General features: G+C 37.6%; 1 protein-coding gene across 1 annotated transcript in view; it reads left to right on the plus strand.

Moving 5' to 3' along the window:
- Nucleotides 1-16805, plus strand: part of commd10 (COMM domain containing 10) — a 49008-nt gene extending 32203 nt beyond the window's left edge. The window contains exons 6-7 of the mRNA XM_066711302.1: nt 16544-16603; nt 16739-16805. Coding sequence (XP_066567399.1) covers nt 16544-16603; nt 16739-16777 — 99 coding nt within the window. The 3' untranslated portion in view covers nt 16778-16805. The remainder of the gene's footprint in view (nt 1-16543; nt 16604-16738) is intronic.
- The last annotated feature ends 5486 nt before the right edge of the window (nt 16806-22291 follow it).

Here is a 22291-nt window from a genome sequence, read left to right on the forward strand (position 1 = left end):
GGGAAAAAGTTACTCAAGTAAAAGGTGAAGTATGTCTAAATTTTGTATATTTGTGTGCAGAGAGAGAAAATAACAAGCAATGTTGTTTCCAGTTTTTAAATTAAACAAATGCAGTTTTGTGGACTATCACCTGAATATTTTGAGGTGGGATTTGATACTGAAAACATTACCTGATAAGCATTTATCTGTTACATAGGCCTCATGATCAACAGAACATTTTACAATTAAATCACAACAAGAGACAGGGCATTCTGGAAATGGTGGCCTTGCATGTTTACTTGCTGAGTTCCTCTGAAATGGGCTGGCCTAATCATAGAGGCACATGTTGCTCTTGAATTATTTATGGTGACTTTAAAGCAGCAATGCAGGTGTGCATACCTGAAGAGTTAATTTCTGTTTATTCCACCTTCAGCTTTTCATGAATTCAGCCCAGCATCCCTTGTGTGATGGCATTACATCATGTTCACCTATCTGCCTGCATAGCCCTCAAGCTTAGCCTTTGGTTCTGATATTTTGCAACATTTCAACTGGAAACAGAATTGACCAGGAAAAAAATAAGAGTTGTGATTGAGGAAGTGACACAACTTCAGTTCAGAGTATAAGATATTCTGTCTCCTGCACGAATTTCTAATATATATTTTTTCACCAACTAGAAATAAAAATGAGCATAATTTAATATGAACATAAATATACATAAATATAAGTTTTACATTTCTAAATCTCAAACCTTACACAGCAGTAATGTATGTTTATTTCCAAAACTGCATACTGGAATATATTTTAGATGTCTTAAGCTACCGATGCTAACACTAGGACGTTAAAAGTTTATATTTCTCTTCTAACTTCTCTTGGAAAGTATTCCAATTTGAAATGGCTGTTTTATAACATCAGTGATATAATAACCTTCTATGGACTGATCTCTCTGGTCTGTTTCAAGAATTGTGCTGAGGGTGTTATTGCTACAGATGTTAAAATACTCTTGTTTATTAGGCGGGAACACAACGCAGGATATACTTTATTGATTTCTATTGTTCATCATTGCTTATGTGTACCAGAGGAAAAGGGCGAGTGACAGTATTTATGAGGACTCTTTGGACTTGTGCAAGTTATTTCCATGACTGTGCCCTGGGGCAGGAAGTTCAAGGATGATGCATCCTGCAGGTGTTTTTGTACTGAGCCGTTTCCAGGAATGATGTGGTTTATATGGTATCTTCTGTCTCAGCCCCCCAACAGATTCACATTTGCTTGTGGCTTTGCAAATATACCTGCAGAGGACTATTACTCAGCCAGGCAATGCTGTGATCAGAATCCATGTTTCCTGTCCCACAAGCAATGCAAAATAAAGGTGTCCATCCATCAACTTGGTAAAGGTTTACATTTCAGAGCCAAGCCTGTCTAACCTTGCTCAGACTTGGAGACTTTCTTTGACAAATTAAGGCATTTTTGAAGAAAATGGGTAATACTATCTGAATAACCTGCAAGTCAGGCATACAAGGATAAAGTTCATACACTAACCACAGTATCTAGCAAGACAAAGACACCCTTTGATTTGTTTAAGTTCCAGTATTCATTGTATTTGATTGGAGTTTTTAATTCTGACAGTATGGTTGCATTGTTATCATCATGCGCAGAAAGAGGACGGTTTATAACAGTTATTCTTTTCTTAATGTATTTAAATGGAGAGTGATGGTTTATGTCAGGTGCAGTCTGGGAACTCTCTCTGACGTGTCCAACCTATTCCTTATGTGTAAAAGATGCTGCTTCAGTGTTGCTTTTGTTTTAATTGTTCTTAGGTGTTCTCCTTATGCTGCAGTATCCTAAGAGTTATTTTGTAAGTTTCACCTGTCGACACTTTCAGAGTGATCTCAGATTGTCAGCTTTACTATGCTCTCAAGAATCTAGATATATACCTCCACATTTACAGCATCCTAGATAATATACCCCCTCCTTAATCAAAGGGGCAGCTCACACTTTTTATTTATTCCAGTGCTTATTCTCTCTCTCTATATATATATATTTATACAGCATACATTGATATATACACTGATCAGCCATAAAGTTATGACCACCTGCCTAATATTGTGTAGGTCCCCCTTTTGCCACCAAAACAGCCCTGACCCGTCGAGGCATGAACTCCATTGACCTCTGAAGGTGTGCTGTGGTATCTGGCACCAAGACGTTAGCAGCAGATCCTTTAAGTCCTGTAAGTTGCGAGGTGGGGCCTCCATGGATCGGACTTGTTTGTCCAGCACATCCCACAGATGCTCGATTGGATTGAGATCTGGGGAATTTGGAGGCCAAGTCAACACCTTGAACTTGTGATTCATCAGACCAGGCCACCTTTCTTCCATTGCTCTGTGGTCCAGTTCTGATGCTCATGTGCCCATTGTAGGCGCTTTCGGCAGTGGACAGGGGTCAGCCTCGTATGCAACAAACTGCGATGCACTGTGTGTTCTGACACCTTTCTATCAGAACCAGCATTAACTTTTTCAGCAGTTTGAGCTACAGTAGCTCGTCTGTTGGATCAGACCACACAGGCCAGCCTTCGCTCCCCACGTGCATCAATGAGCCTTGGCCGCCCATGACCCTGTCGCCAGTTCACCGCTTTTCCTTCCTTGGACCACTTTTGATAGGTACTGACCACTGCAGACCGGGAACACCCCACAAGAGCTGCAGTTTTGGAGATGCTCTGACCCAGTCGTCTAGCCATCACAATTTGGCCCTTGTCAAAGTCACTCAGATCCTTACGCTTGCCCATTTTTCCTGCTTCTAACACATCAACTTTGAGGACAAAATGTTCACTTGCTGCCTAATATATCCCACCCACTGACAGGTGCCATGATAACGAGATTATCAGTGTTATTCACTTCACCTGTCAGTGGTCATAATGTTATGGCGTATATATATATATATATATACACACTCACCTAAAGGATTATTAGGAACACCTGTTCAATTTCGCATTAATGCAATTATCTAACCAACCAATCACATGGCAGTTGCTTCAACGCATTTAGGGGTGTGGTCCTGGTCAAGACAATCTCCTGAACTCCAAACTGAATGTCTGAATGGGAAAGAAAGGTGATTTTAAGCAATTTTGAGCGTGGCATGGTTGTTGGTGCCAGATGGGCCGGTCTGAGTATTTCACAATCTGCTCAGTTACTGGGATTTTCACGCACAACCATTTCTAGGGTTTACAAAGAATGGTGTGAAAAGGGAAAAACATCCAGTATATGGCAGTCCTGTGGGCGAAAATGCCTTGTTGATGCTAGAGGTCAGAGGAGAATGGGCCGACTGATTCAAGCTGATAGAAGAGCAACTTTGACTGAAATAACCACTCGTTACAACCGAGGTATGCAGCAAAGCATTTGTGAAGCCACAACACGTACAACCTTGAGGCGGATGGGCTACAACAGCAGAAGACCCCACCGGGTACCACTCATCTCCACTACAAATAGGAAAAAGAGGCTACAATTTGCACAAGCTCACCAAAATTGGACAGTTGAAGACTGGAAAAATGTTGCCTGGTCTGATGAGTCTCGATTTCTGTTGAGACATTCAGATGGTAGAGTCAGAATTTGGCGTAAACAGAATGAGAACATGGATCCATCATGCCTTGTTACCACTGTGCAGGCTGGTGGTGGTGGTGGTGTAATGGTGTGGGGGATGTTTTCTTGGCACACTTTAGGCCCCTTAGTGCCAATTGGGCATCGTTTAAATGCCACGGCCTACCTGAGCATCGTTTCTGACCATGTCCATCCCTTTATGACCACCATGTACCCATCCTCTGATGGCTACTTCCAGCAGGATAATGCACCATGTCACAAAGGTCGAATAATTTCAAATTGGTTTCTTGAACATGACAATGAGTTCACTGTACTAAACTGGCCCCCACAGTCACCAGATCTCAACCCAATAGAGCATCTTTGGGATGTGGTGGAACGGGAGCTTCGTGCCCTGGATGTGCATCCCACAAATCTCCATCAACTGCAAGATGCTATCCTATCAATATGGGCCAACATTTCTAAAGAATGCTTTCAGCACCTTGTTGAATCAATGCCACGTAGAATTAAGGCAGTTCTGAAGGCGAAAGGGGGTCAAACACAGTATTAGTATGGTGTTCCTAATAATCCTTTAGGTGAGTGTATATATATATATATATATATATATATATATATATATATATATATGTTTGTGTGTGTATGTAAATATCTCAAAGTTTTCAAGGAAAAACAAACTGATTGAACTTGCCGTTAAGAGAATGCAACAGAGCTGGGGCAGTTCATTTGTTAAATGTGATGTAAAATTATAGAAAAACTATACACACAAGACATGGAAAACTGGTCATGACTCAGTTAATGGAATCTTTCCTAATACTGCTCTGAAAAAGCATCAGAGTTTGACTCATTCGTTTACAGTTTGTTAGAACCTATTCGGAGATGCCACATCTATCACCTGTTCATTTAAAATGTACATGCAGCGTCAAGTTAATCATTGTGAGGGTAGCTTATAATTTTTTTTTTTTTTTTTTTTTTTTTAAAGTGAAAGTGTACTTCTCAGCCTCACTGTCCTGGTAAATGAAATGAGGGGTGACAGTTCTGATAGAGCACACTAAAGGTGTGTTGGCAGAGTGAGTTCTGTGAATCCTTGATAAGGCCAAATCTTTGAACCCTGAAGAAGCCACTCAAGTGTAAAAGAATGAGAAAGATGAAATGCAGATAAAACAAAGCTGTGCTTCAGGCGCTTACTCATCCAAGCCCATATTCTCTTCATTACCTTGCAGCCGGTGGAATCTCTTTAGCCATGGCTGTTCGGAGAAAGAGTCACCGGTATAGCATTTTCACTCATCTTTTCAGGCAGTTCGGCTTCAAAATGGAGGAACTAAACCGTGAGTTGATGAACGTCAGGGATTTACTCACTTTAAAATCAAAAATGCAACATTCATGTTCACACCTTCTCCAATTTAGGCTTACTGATAGAATGAGTCAGACTTAGTTTGCCACTTAGCAATTAAAAATAGTTCCGTTATCACCTTCATTTTTTTTTTTTTTTTAGTTCTTAAATGAGCTGAATTCAGGAACAACAATAAAATATGTCAAAGTAATGCTTTGTGTGGTCTCAAAATGTTTACAGTGGAAGTCATACATTCAAAATAGTCACAAAGGACTTCAGTCTTATCAGGCTAAGGACAGCTATCTCCAATTGAATGGTTTTTAAATATGGTGGTTGCTATCGTGCTGTTTCTCTAATATTTTGAACATGAAAAAAAACACACCCGATTGTTATCAGTTTCTTACCTTATAGTGTCTGGCTGTGTGTTTTTTCTTTTCAAACAATAACAATCTATGCCTTTTCTGGATTCGTGCTTTGTTTGGCTTCAACATAATTTCTCTCATTGTTCTTTGTTCATTGTTCCTTTCTGTATTATGATAAATTTAATAAATAAATAGATAATCAGAATGTTCTTCCATTGCTTCCATTCATCCAGTGATACAACCACATGTTCACCTTTTAATGTCTCTAACCAATGAATGTCAGGCTCAAAGGTGTATCTTCAGATCTCCTAGTTAGTAGATATATTAACCTTGGCAAGCATATTGATTATCATTGCCTGAAGTGCTGGCATCAGCCCATTCAAATGAAACTTATGTTATAGTTATCCTATAAAAAAATATCTCCAGTGAAATGTAATGCTATATAATAGATTGTGTGATCTAAATGTGTGATACCCCAATGAAAAGAACTGCTATGCTATTAAGAAGAAGGACACATGCATATCATATATTATATCTCACAATTTAACTTTAATACAGTTATGTTTCAGAGTTCACGAGTATTGGAGGTGATATTGAATTGGCTGATGAAGTGAAATGAAATAGCTCTTTGTCAAACAGGCTGACTTATCTCATCCAGAGAAATACTGCATTTGTTATTTCATTTCAAGGGGAAATATATAGAATGCTCTTGTTTCTATTAGATTGAATACTGTGGAGGGTCTCAAAACTGCTTTTGAGCAGCAATGGATGATATCTTTCAAAAAATGATCAGAGAACAAGATGTCGTATCTGAATTTCCTTTGATCACCACTAGGTAGCGCCTCAAAATGTTTTTTGCCAAACGCTGTGCAGATAATGAGTAATCAGAATACTGCCATATTCAGATGATTGCACTTCTACTATATGATTGCAAATTAATCTCGGTATTAACTTGCAATCATGTACTACCTCAGTGCAATCTTCTGAATTTCATTTAAAAAATATATATATTCATATATGGTCATTTTCAATCTAATTATGATGCTAACCAGTTTGTTGAATTTTCACATAAAAACTTCTCAATGCAGTGCCATCTTGGCACATTTCCCCTGTAAGATGACAATATGTATCCATTATATAGAGTTGGTTAGAGGCAGAATTATTTATATTCAAACTGCTTCTATCTTAATCACAACTGCTAATGACGCAAAACTATGTTTACAATACAAATAACGAGCTAGCCACTTGACACAAAGTATCCCTGGAGTACGTGGTACATGTTGTTTGAAGCCCAATTTCTGCCTGTTTTTACTAGTAAGAATCCAAACATTGTTTCTATGAAAAAAGCAATCTTGGGGCCCTCACTCATCAATCTTTCCTACAGCTGGAAAATTTGCATATATTGAGTGAAACAGAAAGCTAGTGTCAAACTCTGTTCTTATCTGATTTCAGAACAGTTTGGATTTCTGGACACATCTAGTTGAATGCTGAATGTTGTGAATCACATTAAGTGTAGATCTATTTCATTCAGGGAGGGGGAAGTCAATAGTAAAACCGACAACTTGACAGCTGTTTTTTTTTTTTTTTTTTTTTTTCCTTCTTCACTGTGAAATTTTGAAGACTATAATCTATTTTGAATTTGGTTGATCCATTGTACTTCTCATTTTAACTGAGCTATATTTTGACAGATAAAGGCACTTGTCTGTAAAGTGTATTCATTATTTCATTGCTAAGTGCAAAAATGACTAAGGCCTCCACAGCTGATTTACCATAGAAAACACAGGTGTACTTTGAGTGTTAATGCTTAATCTATGGAATATATCTATAGAACTAAAAAAACTGTAAATCCATTCTCTAACATGCAGATGACAAAAATACAAATATATACATACATGCTTACATACATAGATCAAGAAACTAATCTTGGAAGCTAGAACTCTAGACGCACTCCACAACTGTCATGTGGATTGTCCTTTCAGGCCTCCTTGGCTTTGAACCACAAGAAAGGACTCGCACTTTAAACAAGCCACAACACATGGCAAGCACAAAAGATACTGTTCCAGCCAAATGAAAAGCATATCCCTTGCAGAGAACCAGCTAGTATGGCCCATTAAAATTGAGCCAGTCATCTTTCAAATGTGGTTGGAGTGGTTCTCAGTGCTGGAGCACCCACTTATTAATTTTAGCTGATTCCATCAGCAGGAAGTCATCACAGAGCAAGGGAAGAGAAAAAAACAGGACTTAAAGAAAGCCTAGCAATGGAAAAATATAGTAGATGCACCACAATTCTTTTGTTTTTCATTCTGGTTAGTATTTTTGTAAATATGGCCATGATTAAACCAGAAATCACTGATTTGCCTTTTCCTCCTTGACAGAATTGAAATCCTGAACTGTTCTCTGGTGTCACGGTCTATTACTGCTTGTGGTATTACTTAAAATAAATTAGCTACCGAGAACCTCCTCAGATGGGGGCCCCTTCAATAATAACCCCGGCACTGGGTTAGCCACCTAAACATCCCTTTTTCTGAAATAATATGAATAATAATACAACCTAAACTACATCAGTGCATATGTAACAAACTTGCAGCTGTATGAAATATTCAACGTGTGAAATATAAAATTTGGTGGCATACAAAGATGCCTGTGGAATTTATATGTTTGGAATTTTTCTACGTATGTACCAGGTTTCTACACTGATTTGTGAACCTGCATAAACCAATTCACCTCAGTGTCCTTCATGCATAGCCCCTGGTGGCTTGCCCTGCATGTATTGTTGTAAGTTTTAGAAAACAGTTGTTAATATTTAATTACACTGAAGGCAGTTTGCTTTGACAGTGTCCTTCCCACTAGAGTCCTTTGTGTTTTTAAAGACTCTGCTACTAAAATACTAACACTATCTCAACTAATACATTCAGAACAAAACAACAAAGTATGTGTTTATTTGTAATCCCTCTATTAGGGTCGGTGTTGGCATGTACAGTTCTCAGACCCCTCATGTCCTCATAACCCTTTAAAGAATGGACGGCCCCTCAAGCTATCCCGAATGTAGTGAATGCAAGTTCTGTCACATTGTGCCTGTCATGGATGTGTTTTTGAGTATACAGTGCTTTGCCTGACAATTAGGGTCTTTGTCTCCCAATCACTGCACTTCGTCGAGTATACTGTACTGAATGGTGGTTTGATAGTAGTGAAACAATACCCCCCAGGAATAAAGTACTGAAGCAGCTTGGGGCCAACATCTTACACTAGAGTACAGTATACAGACTTTGAGGTACGCCTTTGTCCAAATTGAGGGCAAAGTGACCAGACGAATGCCTTCAAGGTTTGAGGCCCAGACCAATATTAACCTTTTGAAATATACTCTGTGTTTTGTTGTTCTAATCTGTAACAGATTGTGCTGGTCAGGAGTCAGTTGTGTGGGCTGCATGTTGTCTGCCGAGTCGAGTGCCTTCTTTATGTTTGTCAAGCCATAACAGAGAATGTGGGTTATTGTAGCAAAGGATGGGGGAGAGAGGGGAGGTTGTTTATGTGAAATTAAACCTTCTCTTTGGTGGGTTGTTTGCTCAAATTACAAGGTACTCATTCATTGTTTTCTGGCTTAATTGGGTTGCTTGTGCTTAAATTACAGAGGTTTCCTTTGTTCAGACTTCTTACATATTAATGGTGTTTATGCATTGCCTAGTGGGTTTGTCTTAATGATTATGAGTTTGTTTTATTTAAGGCTCACAAAGTATTACATTGATTATACTGTTTCTAAAATTAGTCCGCTGTAAGATTAATGGTTTGCTTTGATGGTTGACTTACGATGCTAGTTTTCTTAAGTGCTGCGAACACATCCTTTGGAGTTTTTTGTTTATTGAAGTTTTTCTCTCGCTACAGTTTTGACGTCCAGTCGACCTGGTGACGTTGTTGGCCGTGTTGTTCTTTGCTGCCCTCATACTCACTAATTGGATCTCTGTTTACATCTGGGGATTGAGTCAATGAGGTGAAGCAGCCAAGCTTTCAGCAAATGTCAATGCTTTGCTGTGATGGATGCACACTTCCAAGATAACTTATGTTTTTGTGGTTTTCAAATGCAGGCAGAACTGAAAATCAATTATGGATTGTAATGTAATGGCCTAGTTTCACGAGCCCTAAGCAGTAATCCAAATGTCTGAGATGATAAAAGAAAAGTAACACCTGCATTCCCTACATCTGGCCAAATAAAATTATTCTTCTTAGTTTACATTATACTATTTCCAGGCCCTATTGTTCTACATTTGCTCAGACTTTCATATGATATTGAATTTGCGAAAGCCACAGATCTCTGCATGGTTACTTTGGGGATCTGTGCTCCAAATTTGATATTCTTTAATGGGTTTTTGAAAGGTTGTTGTTGTGTAATGAAATCACTGGACATTAAAATCCCACACTTAAGTGGGTTAATTAAAATGCCTCTAGTAGTTTCAATAAAACAATATCCCGCCTCCACAGTGACACACTGGCCCCTGGCAAAGGCTTATTGGGTGAGGATTTATTTTCAGATCATTTTTAATCCAAACATCCTTTTTTTGCCCGAAGCCTCCTCTGCACTATGCCTATAAATACAGCTTGTGCATGGGTATTGCGTTTAACTTTTTTGATTTTTGCAGTTATGATGGAGAGTTTACTTGTTTGTTTTTACTGGTAGTCCTGGGAAAAGTGCTTCCAGTGCTTCATTAGTGCTTTCAAACAGTAGTCTTTCTAAAGTTCTGGAAAAGATCAGGGTTTTTGTCATGTTTTTTTTTTCTTTTTTCTTTTGAAACTGTAAAATATTGTAGTTTAAGATTAATTATAATCTTTAGCAAGGGAACTGCCTTTGGCTAATGTCTTTTACCATATTAATCTGGAAGGGGGAAAAAAAACAACCAATCTGAACATTATTCTGCAGGGCTGTGACATTCATTTAGTCTGACATGTCTGTCTCTCCGCACTGGCAGCAGGCTCTTCTGCAAGATGAAAAGCACTCTGGTTTATGTTTAACATAAATTGTTTATTGCTTAGAAGGATGTGATTGAATGCTTAAGTTACGGGGAGACTTGCAGCACTTTTTAAAAATATTCTAATATGATATTTGGATTCTAAATATTTATCCAGTGCCATGCGTAACCCGATTTGAGCAGTCACCATGGAAACTGAACAATGCTAAACAACACATAGCTTTAGGCTTCTAGTATATTTGTGAGTGAAGTGTGTTGGTGACATTAAAGTAAGGTGAACCATCCCAGTAGTGTGAAGCATGACTGTGTGTGCTTTCAGTGCAGATGCTGTTTTCAACATTACACTATACTTTAGTTATTTTTTCTTCCATTCTTCCTGTTGGCATTTCAATACAGGAACTTAAGTTACTCTCTTACTTTTAATGGTAAACCGTATTTTATATTTCCCCAGTATGCCGACTGTTATTGTTTAAGGTGCGCCTAATGTCTATCTGGGAGACAGAGTTGTTGTGCTTTGGCACTATTTTTTCTCTTTTTCCAAGAATATGTGTAATGAGGGAATAAGACCTGTAAATTTAAAATCAAAACAAAAACACTCCATGGTAATCTGGTTTCCAAGACCACCCATCTCTTTAAAAAATCCCCCCCACTGAACTGCCATGCTGTCTCTGTGCCAGGTTACATTTTCAGCCTTTCTGATACTATCTATTGTTTCAACTACATAGTTAGACATACAAAAATAAGAAGAAAGGATTTCTTTCAGTTGGATTGGTGTGCATGTTGCTGGGTAGAATAAAACTTAATCTCCACACGCCTGTTTTCTTTCTCTCTGTTTTCGTCTCCCACCGCCATGCCGTTTCTTTCACTACGGTGCTGGCGAAGACTTTTCACACGACGGCTCTAAGCCCCAGAATTCGGGTCTTCGGTTGGGTCAGGGTAAATATGTCCGAGATGTTTGAGCTTGACACTTGAATGACAGTGACATGAGAATAAAGGGAGAAAAGATGGAGAGAGAGAAAGGCACGGCACTGAGATGCTCATAAAGCCTGATTGTTATGTGTAAACAGAGCAGGGCTGAGATGGAGGGCCATTGTCCCCCCCCAGGTGGTCTTCTCCGAAAAACTGTCAATGCGCTACATACGAGGACGATCGGTACTATTGTACACCGCACCGGATAAATACTACACATGTCGTATGATTTTATGCCGGGGAATATCAAAACACTTTTCTCTTGTCACTTACCCGAGCCTGCTTATGATCCGCTGTTTACTAAGCCCCAATTAGCTCTTTTCACGGCTAGCATTGTCAAGAAGAAATGGCTAAAGCTTTCTTCCTGCCCGTCTGTTTTGATTAACGGGGAGGGAATTGCTCACACATGTATGAAATTAAACCGTATTATCTTGAACTATAAAGACTATTTTGCTTCAGCAGTAAGTTGACAGTGGCCGTAAAAGCAGGGTGTAAATTTCATGATAAATTATTGTTAAAGGACAAACCGCAATAAACGCTTGACTGCATTAGATAGTATCCTCGAATAAGTGTACAATTACACGACAAGGTATCTAGTTTGCACGGACAGCTATGGTGCCCAAGGTGATAGTGGGTGGGAGATGGGGCAAATACTTATGTACCTGATAACGTGATGTATTTCTTTTCTTCTCTCAACGTTTACTTCATTTTTGCATTTTGCTGTTAACCAGACAGTGTTTTACTGATTTGTATAGGAAAACTGCTTAACATGTGGGCAGACAGAGTGTGAGACGAAAGAAAAAGCCCCTGACATAAGTATGAACATGGGCATTGTTTTGGTAGTTTAGTATAAAGTTCTCTGTTATCAGTGAAGCTGTATATTCATATCTTCAGCCTTTGTCATAGCCTCTGTAGGTGGTCCATATACTGAGCAAATAAATTCCTGTTTTGACATTAAAGCAGTTATTGAGGTAAGATAATAATAGGGAACTTGTGTTCCACTTGAAACAGTGCACAAGGACAGGGGGAAAGTACACTTTTGAGCAAATGTTCACTTTGGTGATTATAGTTATTACCACCGGTCATGTTTTCTTTAACCTCAGTTGAAACAAGGGTGGTGAATTGAAGCGGTTCTGTACTGACTAGACAGCCACCAATCAAAGAGAAAAAGAAAAAAGACAGCCCTGATTGACGAGTATCATCATTTTCAGTTGTGGTTTAAGAAAGTAAGGTAGTCATTAACTGTCATTACCTGTAACTGAATGCTTTTGTGGAGTACATTTTCCCTTCCAGATTACAAGATCCATTCCACCAAAACATTGCTCCCTTAATTTAAACATTATGTGTAAAAGTATTCAACATTTGTATGTCTCCAATTTGCTCTTAGAATGGCCTACACGTGTGTGTAGTGTGGCTGATGAAAAGTAAGGACCCCTTTCTTTGTGAAACTGAAAATCCTCTGTTGCCCCGAAGCCTAATTGTCCAACAGTGTGTCACTTAATATGGAAGAAAATCATGTCATAAATCTGCAGTCCAAGATTCTTCAAGTTCCTTCCCTGTAATGTGTGCTCAGCATAATGTGTTAATCAGATGTTTTGCATTATGTTTTCAGTCTGAAGGGAATCTAGCAGTACAATTATCTACAATGTTGCAAGCAGTGGTGCTGTCCTCAAGCATTTCCGAGAAGCTTTTATAGCCACATTAACTGCTAACATATTATTAATTATTTTATTAGGCCATTTTATGTACTAACATTTATGGTTTTCAGGTACCCAGCTATGTTATATAATTGCCTCTTACCATGCAATACATGATATCCCTGTTCGGTCAACTTCTCACCCATTGGCTGAATAAGTTTAGCTTGGCACTTTGGTGCACTTTTTTTAACATGTATAACATTTTGAATGGCTTTAATTGGCAACACTGTAGATGGCTTTGCACATACGTAAAGGATAGCATAGGTAAACAGACACACAGGCCCAGCACTGTCCCACCAGACGTCAGCTCCCCAGAGGTTGATTCTGTGATTCACTGAGTCCTGTGGTGCAGTCTCAGACTGCCAAACTAACTAGAAAGCAGTGCCAGGTTTGCTGGCACTTTCGTGAAGTTGGTACCTGTCCACAAATCACCTGGACGCAATCCAAATTAATATGCTTCTCCCGCATCAAGAATCTCTCGGTTTCACACTGTCTCTCTCCCTCTCCTGCTCACACTCTCTTGCTCCCTGCTTCCCTCTCTCTCCCTCCCTCCTGTTCGCTTTCTTTTCTCTCTCACTTCCTTTCTCCTTCCTTCCCCCCTTTCTCTGTCTCAGTATGTTTAATAAAGTAAATAAAGGTAAAATATGAATTGAACAATTGTTTAAAAAATGCATATTGTAAACTGAACAGTCCAGAACTTAGACAAACAAAACAAAACAAAACATTGGTTTAGCTGTAGTGGTATATTCTCTATATAAATAAACAGAATATAAAAAAAACAAATAAACAAACAAATGACTGTTTTCTTTATATGGGAATGTAAGCAATAATTCAGATATCTGTTTACAGACCACAACGGCTGAATTGCCAGCCCACACATTATTCATCCTGTATGAGTGATTTGAAAACCTGCTTTGAAACCTTCCTTGTTTTTGGTTTGCTCAGCCAAGGCTTTTATTTACGTAATGGCAAGTCCTTAATTTTCCGTAATGATCCATTTGTTGAATAAGTGGTGTGCTGTAGCTTTATCCTTTATAGATCCTGGTTCCTCGCACTGTAAATGATCCAGCACTCACCAGCCCTCAGTGCTGCTGCTCTAAATCAGTAATGAGGGCCTGCTCTTCCATGAAAAACCCAACAACAAGCATTTGATTTTATTTCTTTCTTTTTAACCAAGGCAAGCTATAAATATTGCCACACAATAACAAATAATTCATGAGAAGTGCATTTTTATGCCAGCACCTTGGGTAAGTTTTAAGGAGAAGAAACAAAAAGCCTTCTGTGCAGGAATGTCTCCTGATACACTGACATGAATTTCTGGGGTATTAATCTAAAATACATAAATAAACTTCTCTCTGAGCTCAGTTGCTGTTCAAGGGTGTCTAGTTACAAGGCTTAGTGTCCTAAATTATGTGCACTGTTATTCCCTGGTATATGAATGCAGTATGGCATCCTAACTGGTTAGTGTCTTCAGGTCTCTTAGAAAGCAATAGAATGGTATGAATGTGTATGCTGCCTCTTATCTTTTAAATTCTTTGGTAGGCTTTACAGTAGGCCCATCATGTTTACCCCAGAAATGTCAGCCCCTGTCACGACTATGGTTGTCTTTATATTAAAGAGTTTTTTCTTTCTTTCTTAATTTTATGCCTTCCTGCTGACAAAAATGCTAATGTAGGCATTGTCTGTGAAAATGTATTTATTTTTAAAGTCGGTGCATTACAAATTAATGATGAACCTCATACAGATATCTTTGTAGTGTGTATTAACCGCATACGTACATTTGAACTGATACATCGCATTAATTATTGCTGAAATAACTTTACCAGAAGCAATTTTTTTTTTTACCTTATGTCGCTGCGTGCTGTTAGATATTAATTATAATGGAGACACTCCTCTGTGTTTAGTAATTGTTCGCCAATTGTTCTGATTAAAGCCTGGAATGCTTTAGATCTTTTCCAGGCTCTTATTTTTGGCTTTTGCTTTCGTTGAGATCCTTTATAGCAGGAAATCCTAACATGATTAAAAAAAGCTAATTCCACCCCATCTTAAACAGCAATTATAACTTGCATGGGGCCTGCTGAGACTTTGCATTATAAGATCTGATTGTTTATTTGAATAATGTTAAGAATGTAAAGGTTTTGGATTAGATGATTCAAAATAAGATTGGTGTTGTTTTTGCTTAATCAGTGCTTAGAGCTACAAGTATGAATGCATCCAAGTTATTTAGCAATCATTCAATTGAGCACTGAGCAAGATTTTAAAATATACTTTCTTTTATTACCAGAACTAGAATAAAGCTAGCTATGTTTCTGCCTCCTTCCTGACTCCCTCCCGTTCCTTCATGTGGGGATTACAGGTTGCACATATGAGGAAACCATTATGCCATTACTCCTTGGAGTCCTGTCTTCATGGGTTTTAGAGTCTAATCCCAGTGGGTTGTGGCTAGCAGGGAGGAGGTTCAAGAACAAACAGGTGCTGCAGAAATATAATGTAGATATATATCTACTTGTAGTTTATATTATATTCAGTTTTATATATAAAACTGAATATAATATAAACTACATGTCATGAGCACTCATTTATGCATGCTTAATGGCAGAAATGGTTTGACAGACTGCTAACAGGAAACAGGAAGTCCACCAGTGCTCCGAGGGGAGTCTTCCTTTCTGTAACGGTAAACATTTCAATTCCAGAAATGAATCAATCAGAAGGGAAATGATGATGATAATATATTAAGAAATATACCATCTGAAAAATGTGTGCTTTTTAGTTTATACATATATATATTTTTAAGCAGTCTAATTCTGTCTGTGCTGCCCATGTGAATATTGTAATTCTTGAAGCTTTTAAAACTACTGTAAATATTGAAATATTCAGGAAATCATTTAAATTGTCATCTTTTTAAAATGTTCCACCATGACACAGGACTCATCTCAGAAGTTGACTGTGAATTACGATTGCAAGGATATGTTTCTTTGCCTAGTTCAAAGTCAAGTGACTATCTGCCCACATTTTAAGGTTTATAGATGTCAACCTAATGAAAACTAGATAGAGTTGCTGCTAAAGTCCTTTGTCTGGGATAATATTCTTCCCTCTAAACCCGTAATTAATAATAATAGTTTAATGCACCATTAATATCTCTTTAATTAATGTTGTCTGACACATCCTCATCCCACTCACATTTCTTTTTCAGCCCCAAAGGGTCAAGCATTTGTTTTAATGAGAATTGTTTCTGTTAACAACGTGAAGCCTTAATGGTGTCAAATTAATATATTTTAAAGGGTATAATAACTGATTTAAAAACTGGAGGAGATTTAGTAAGTCATTTCTATGCTACAATAAAACGTGAAATAATTAAAATTTTACAGGGAAATTATTTACCAGCATATCAACAAAAATTACCTTGATAGGATATCACTTTCCAGTATAATATTTTCCTGATATTTTTTCAGTAATCTGCTTCAGAATATATTATTATAATGGGTTGCAGTGAGTTGACTCAAAAATTTACAAATGGAAACTGAAAACAGACAAATGGATGTGGGTGTTAAAGTTCATTCCTTGTAACATTCAGTAATGTATTTTTGTCATCCAAAAATGTAAACAAATTACAGTTTTATGTGAAATGTCCACGTAGATTTTCACTGTGTACTTTTTCTTACAGAATACAGAGAAAGTATTTGTGGAGTTCAGTCACGAGGAACTTCTGGAGTTTTACAATAAGGTTAGTAAAGAGGTCCATTCTGCAATTACTTTATGATAATTCTTGCTTACATTTTTTTCTGTCTGATTTGGTTATAATTACAGTATTATTATATGATTACAGTTTATTGTATTTTTTGTTTTTCTAATCTTGCAGCTGGAAATCATTCAAGCTCAACTGGATTCCCTCACATGATGCCATTAAAGATGACCTTTCTACATAACTGTCTGTGTGTTGTTATTAGCTGAAGATTGTAGACTTAGAAATAACACATACCTGGAGTATAACTCTTTATCTTAGTTAACTGCAATAACTGTTGTCATAAGATGTTAAAATATTTCATCATGTTTTTATACTAAATCTGTCCTTGTCATACAGAGTGTTCATATTTAAGTTAATGGGCAAACAAATAACTCATTATAATCGATCAATTAACTGTTGTTTTTTATTTTTGTTTTGAGTATTTTCCATGTCATGTGTGGACATTATCACATCTGATTATAAATGTAATAAATATATATAATAAATAATTAATAATTACAAAAATGAACAGTTAAGTATAGAAAACACTATACACAATTACAGTAATGTATTACCAAAACACAAATGTAGAATTATAGTGTGTATGGATGAATGGATTGGTATGGATTCAGTTTTGCTTTTCATTTATTGTTAAGTTGTTAGAAAACCTCTGATGTTAGCTGTGAAGCCAGTTTTATTTAAGGAAATATTACTGATCATTTGATTCCAAAAGCTGAAAAAAAACAAGCAGCATCTATTTTCAGCTCTTTACAGTTTATATTTATCTCCTTTCCTTATTTCACATTAGTTTTAGTACAGATATTTCTCACTTAGGAAGAGGAGAACTTTAGGATCCGTAAATTAATCACTAATCACTCACAGATCCAAAATCCCACAGTACGTGTCAGTTGATGAATTAGCGTGTTCAGCTGTACCGTGGTATTTTTAAACTATTCTGTCATAGATTGCTATATGGGCAATGTAAGGAGAGTTACAATCTTCGCAGATTGAGATCAAAGCAACTCCTAATAATTCAGAAGTAGAAACATTTTTTACTTGAATGATTCTTCTTCGTGTTTTATAATTTTTCATTAAAATGAAACTGGGAAACTACCAAGATTATTTTAGGCAGACAGGCATGAAATATTCAATATGTTCATGTTTCATTGTAATACAAAGTTATCAGTGTTAATTCAAAATCATATCTGTATATACTTATTTTTTTCTATAACCTTTCCTTTGAAATAATAAATCTTGGAGATGGAATGAATTTTGGTAGGACAATGAGAGGTTAATTGCCAATATAATGGTTTCAGCATAATGTGCATGTCTATGACTGTCTCTTATAATTAGTATACCTGACTTTGCGTCGTGTGAGGAATCTCAGAAGTCATAACATGTAGAAAATGCGCTGTTAAGCATCATGCCAAACAGATGGTAGTTTGTAAAACTGCAGAACAGAAAAGGTGTTATGCTGATAGCTTCCTGCAGAGCATCAACGACACACACGAAATAACAATGAGACAAATGTGTCAGGGAAATAAAAGAGGTCAAGGTAACAGTTTATCTATAAAAAGCAACATTCTTGTTTGTGGAAAATTAATCTTGGTTATTACAGAGGAGTGTCAGCAAACAAGCTCGGAGAGGGGAAAAAATCAGTACACGGAAGCAAAGGAGTCATATCACAAAAGACCTGTCAGTGGGATTGAATTCAGATATATAAAAAATAACATCATTCATTCAGTCATCATTTATTCATTCTGAACTATATGAATCTCGTTATAATGTGCCAATTTCATCTAACATGGTTGGAAATTATAATTTAAACGACTTTTTACTGACTTGGGAAAGTCTGAGAGTGGCATGCAGTTTACACCCAGTTTAGACAACTTCTTAAGAAGAAGAGAAGAAATCGGTACATTTGATCTTGGCTTTTATGTTTTTCTGCTTTGTTTTCTTTTTACACTTGAGAGCAGGATGAACCACAAGCAATGCTGTAACTGTAAGAGCTACTGTTTTTGTTTTGCTTGTTTTGACGCAGCTTTTACTGAGATATTGGACACGCCATTTCTTCTTGGAAACGGTTAACACCTGGTCAGTGGTCCAGACCCATGAATAGACATGGAGTACAGTCTCTCCATGGCCATGGGGATTTCTTTTCATCCCTCCAATTCCACAATCACCTCCCAGGGGTATCATGATTGGTACTTAAAAACTACTGTGTTCGAGTTGGGAACTAAGTTGTTCTTATTTTATATACCACAATATAAGTATTTCAAGGATGACAGTTGCTTAGCTTTCGGAGTTTCTGCTTTGTATGAGTTTTTTGTTGTCGTTTTCTTTCACCACACAAGTGGGTTGAGCTGCTGAAATCTATTTGCCCTTAGTAAGCCTACTGCTGATGGTCATGTGATATAGTGACACAGTACAGTCTAAATCAGCCAGCCGTGATATGGACAATACTGTCGCTTTAGGCCACATGGACTTTGATAGGTCCCGTTCCATCAACCTACATTTGGTTTGGGTTTCCAGTTTAGCCCCGAGCAATGTAGACAATGCCTCTGTATAGCTGAGTTTCCTGGGTTCAAATGTGTACTCATGGCTGAACTGCCCAAAATAGTTCACATCATTTTTTAAATATCTGGATATTGTAGTTGTTGTGAATAGAGACACTCCATGTCTGTATCAGTCTATCGAATGCCGTAACTGTTAAGTGTCCTAGCAGTGTCGGCTGTGTACTTTATCTACAGTGCTGTTCCTCTCAGTGCTATTAAGCCAATTTCTGATATTCTGCAGGTCTACAATATGATGCAGTTGAATGCTTATCAAGAATGTTTCCTGAAGGACATTAATAATATCCACAATTACCTTTTAAGTAAAAGTTGGATTTTGTAATGGAAAAAGTAGAATGGATCAGCTTTCCATTCCTCGGATCCTGTTTAAATGTCTACTGTTTTAGGTGCACATTTATTGGAATTCTTTAATATCCATAATCGCCAGAAGAACAGCGATTCTTGGGTACAGTTTTGACTAAAATGTGTCAATTATTCTGCCGTTTTCTGCTGTAGTTATTCCATCTAGGTTGAGATACACTAGGCATTACATATTCCACAAAAGTTTCAGACCTTCTGCTTCAGTTTTCTTTTTAAATGGAAGAGGGCCACCAGGGACTAGTATTGAGAAAAGACTGTTCTGTAGGAAAACGTCAGCTAGCCTTCTGTCATGTCAACAAACTTCATCAAAAGATTTTTTTTTTTGTATGTGTGTCCCACTTTCCCATAGTTTTTTTTTTCTTTCTCTGCTGGAATGAAAGTTTGTCTGTATTGACATCCTTGTAATGTCTGTGTTCCTTCAGCTCAGAGGGAACACAGCTGATAACACAGATGGTCGTCTGTGGGAGTCATCTTTAGAGTTCACAGGAAGTCCTCCTTCTCTAACGATCCATACAGCGTAGTCTGAGATCACCAGCCTTGAGCTGCTAGCGTACTTTTCAGCCTGTGCAATACGTTTCAGTCTAATCTCATGCAAGGATTACGATTTATTTATAATGAATATACCTCGCATCCTTTAATTTCAGGTGCTACTTTAAATTAATGTGGAGCTGGTATCTGAACACCTTTTAAAGGAAAAGTATACATTGGGGGAAATCTAGCTGTCAAAATGCATCAAATACATGTATATACCTACATAAGAAAGCCACAGAGAGATGGAATTGCATTTAAATCTGTTAGTTTTTTTCCCCCATTTCCATTTAATTAGATTTTACCTAATGGTACTGAAAAAAAAAAAAAAAAAACGCCAGACAACAAGGCAACATACAGTACAAGGCAGTATTTGGGATTTACTGTTCTTAGTATTTTTATTTTGTTACTTTGTGTGTATTTGTAATCAAATCTATCAATTCACATTCAATACTTGAGATAATGATTCTTGTTAAAAATGATTAAACCTATTCATATTTTTTAACTTCGTGGAAACAACAAACACACACACACACGCACACACACGCACAGCTTGCGTTTACCTGCTATATTTTAAATGTCTCCGAAGAAAGGGTTCACCAGTTAAGCAACAGACACCTTCTGAATAGCGGGATATGAATGTGGAAATTGTCATCACATTTTAGCAGTGAAGTCATATTGTCATGTCAAGGTTTTCCCCCCTTTGTGCAGCTTATACAGAACAGATCCTTTAGAAGGGAAACTAAAATGGTGTTACTATGGCAATATAAATTCCCAGAATGGCAGAAATATATACTTCAGGCTCATAGCCCAGACAACTCTAAAAGCTTTCCTTGGATGTTTGAGTGTAATCCAGCGCTTCACACCCCAGTATGCCACAATGCATCAAAGAATCGGAAAACATTATTTACCTCTCTGGATTGTTCCCCTTTGACCCCGGTGAGTGCAATGCATTTAATTCTTTGATGTGCGGCCCATATCTAATCCGACCCAACAACCCCTGATTTGCTTGCCACACAAAATAAGTAAATTACAAGTCAGTCTGATAAGCAATGCAGGCGCACTGCAGACAAATAAAACACTGGACCCTTTGAAAAATGTAAAGTTGGTAAATAATGAATGCCCTGGCGCATAATGTTAAGTGTGCCAAAAGATTTATTCTTCCCTAATGCTGCCAAGTCTCCTGCGAGTGTGGTACACGATCACATTGCGTTATAAAACAATCCTGACTCAACACTGTGTAACGCAGTTTCACAACTGCTGCTGGCTCAGACCAGTGATTAACAGCAACAGCAACAGACACTGAACTGTTTCCAGTCGTGTGCGAACCCAAGTGTGTGAGTTTGTGTTCGTGACTTACAAAATCTGAGTATCTGCTGGTGAAATTCCTCCATGGGTGATGAGTTGCCACAGAGTGAAGATCTAGTCACCTAAACCAAAGGCCCAAACTATATCTTAAGTCAAAGGTGAGTGTTCAGATTTTGTGGAACTCTTATTGTGGATCTAGTGATTGGGTTTCCCCAAGGTGTCTGCTGTGTGTCATGCCTGTGTCACAGGGGCATAAGTGTGAGGATGGATGAGAAGTGTTGTCTTTGAGCTCGTCTACAGAACATAGTTTATTATTTCAATCATCAAAGCTGGATTCTCTACTTTTCTTTCAATCGAGCACAATGAAGTGGACAGACAACACTCTTTAAAAAAATAAGGCTAAGTATTTGAAAACAGAATAAAATACCCGGAAAAACAAATGTCTTTCAACAGATACACAGCTGTGGGTATCAATCATGCGATAAAGGCTTAAAATTACCCCGACACGCCTCTATGGTGAACACAGTGTAGCTGGAGAATCACTTTCTAGAAACTGGGTTAATAACAATGTCTCCTATTGATTATCCCAGACCGTATGACTGTGAAATGGCAGCCTCCACACTCCACTATTCCCAAAAATGAATACAAATATTTAAACCAAGAATGTTTAAAAATGTGTTTTGTATATTACCTAAATGTTGTGTAAGCACTGTAGTACTCTTTTAAGCATCTGCAGAACCTCATAGAGATATTCCAGTTTACAGTAATGCTCAATTAAAGAACTGAACAATAACATAGGATAAACAAACTTGATGTAGTCAATGGGACTTTACAATGCCCCAACATAATTTAATTTAAAGGGATATTGGGGATGTATCATACCCCTGAAATTCTTCAGTTTCTAGTCTGTGTTTTTCTC

This window comes from Amia ocellicauda, chromosome 8, assembly GCF_036373705.1.
Source record: "Amia ocellicauda isolate fAmiCal2 chromosome 8, fAmiCal2.hap1, whole genome shotgun sequence".
In the NCBI taxonomy this organism is placed as follows: Eukaryota; Metazoa; Chordata; class Actinopteri; order Amiiformes; family Amiidae; genus Amia; species Amia ocellicauda.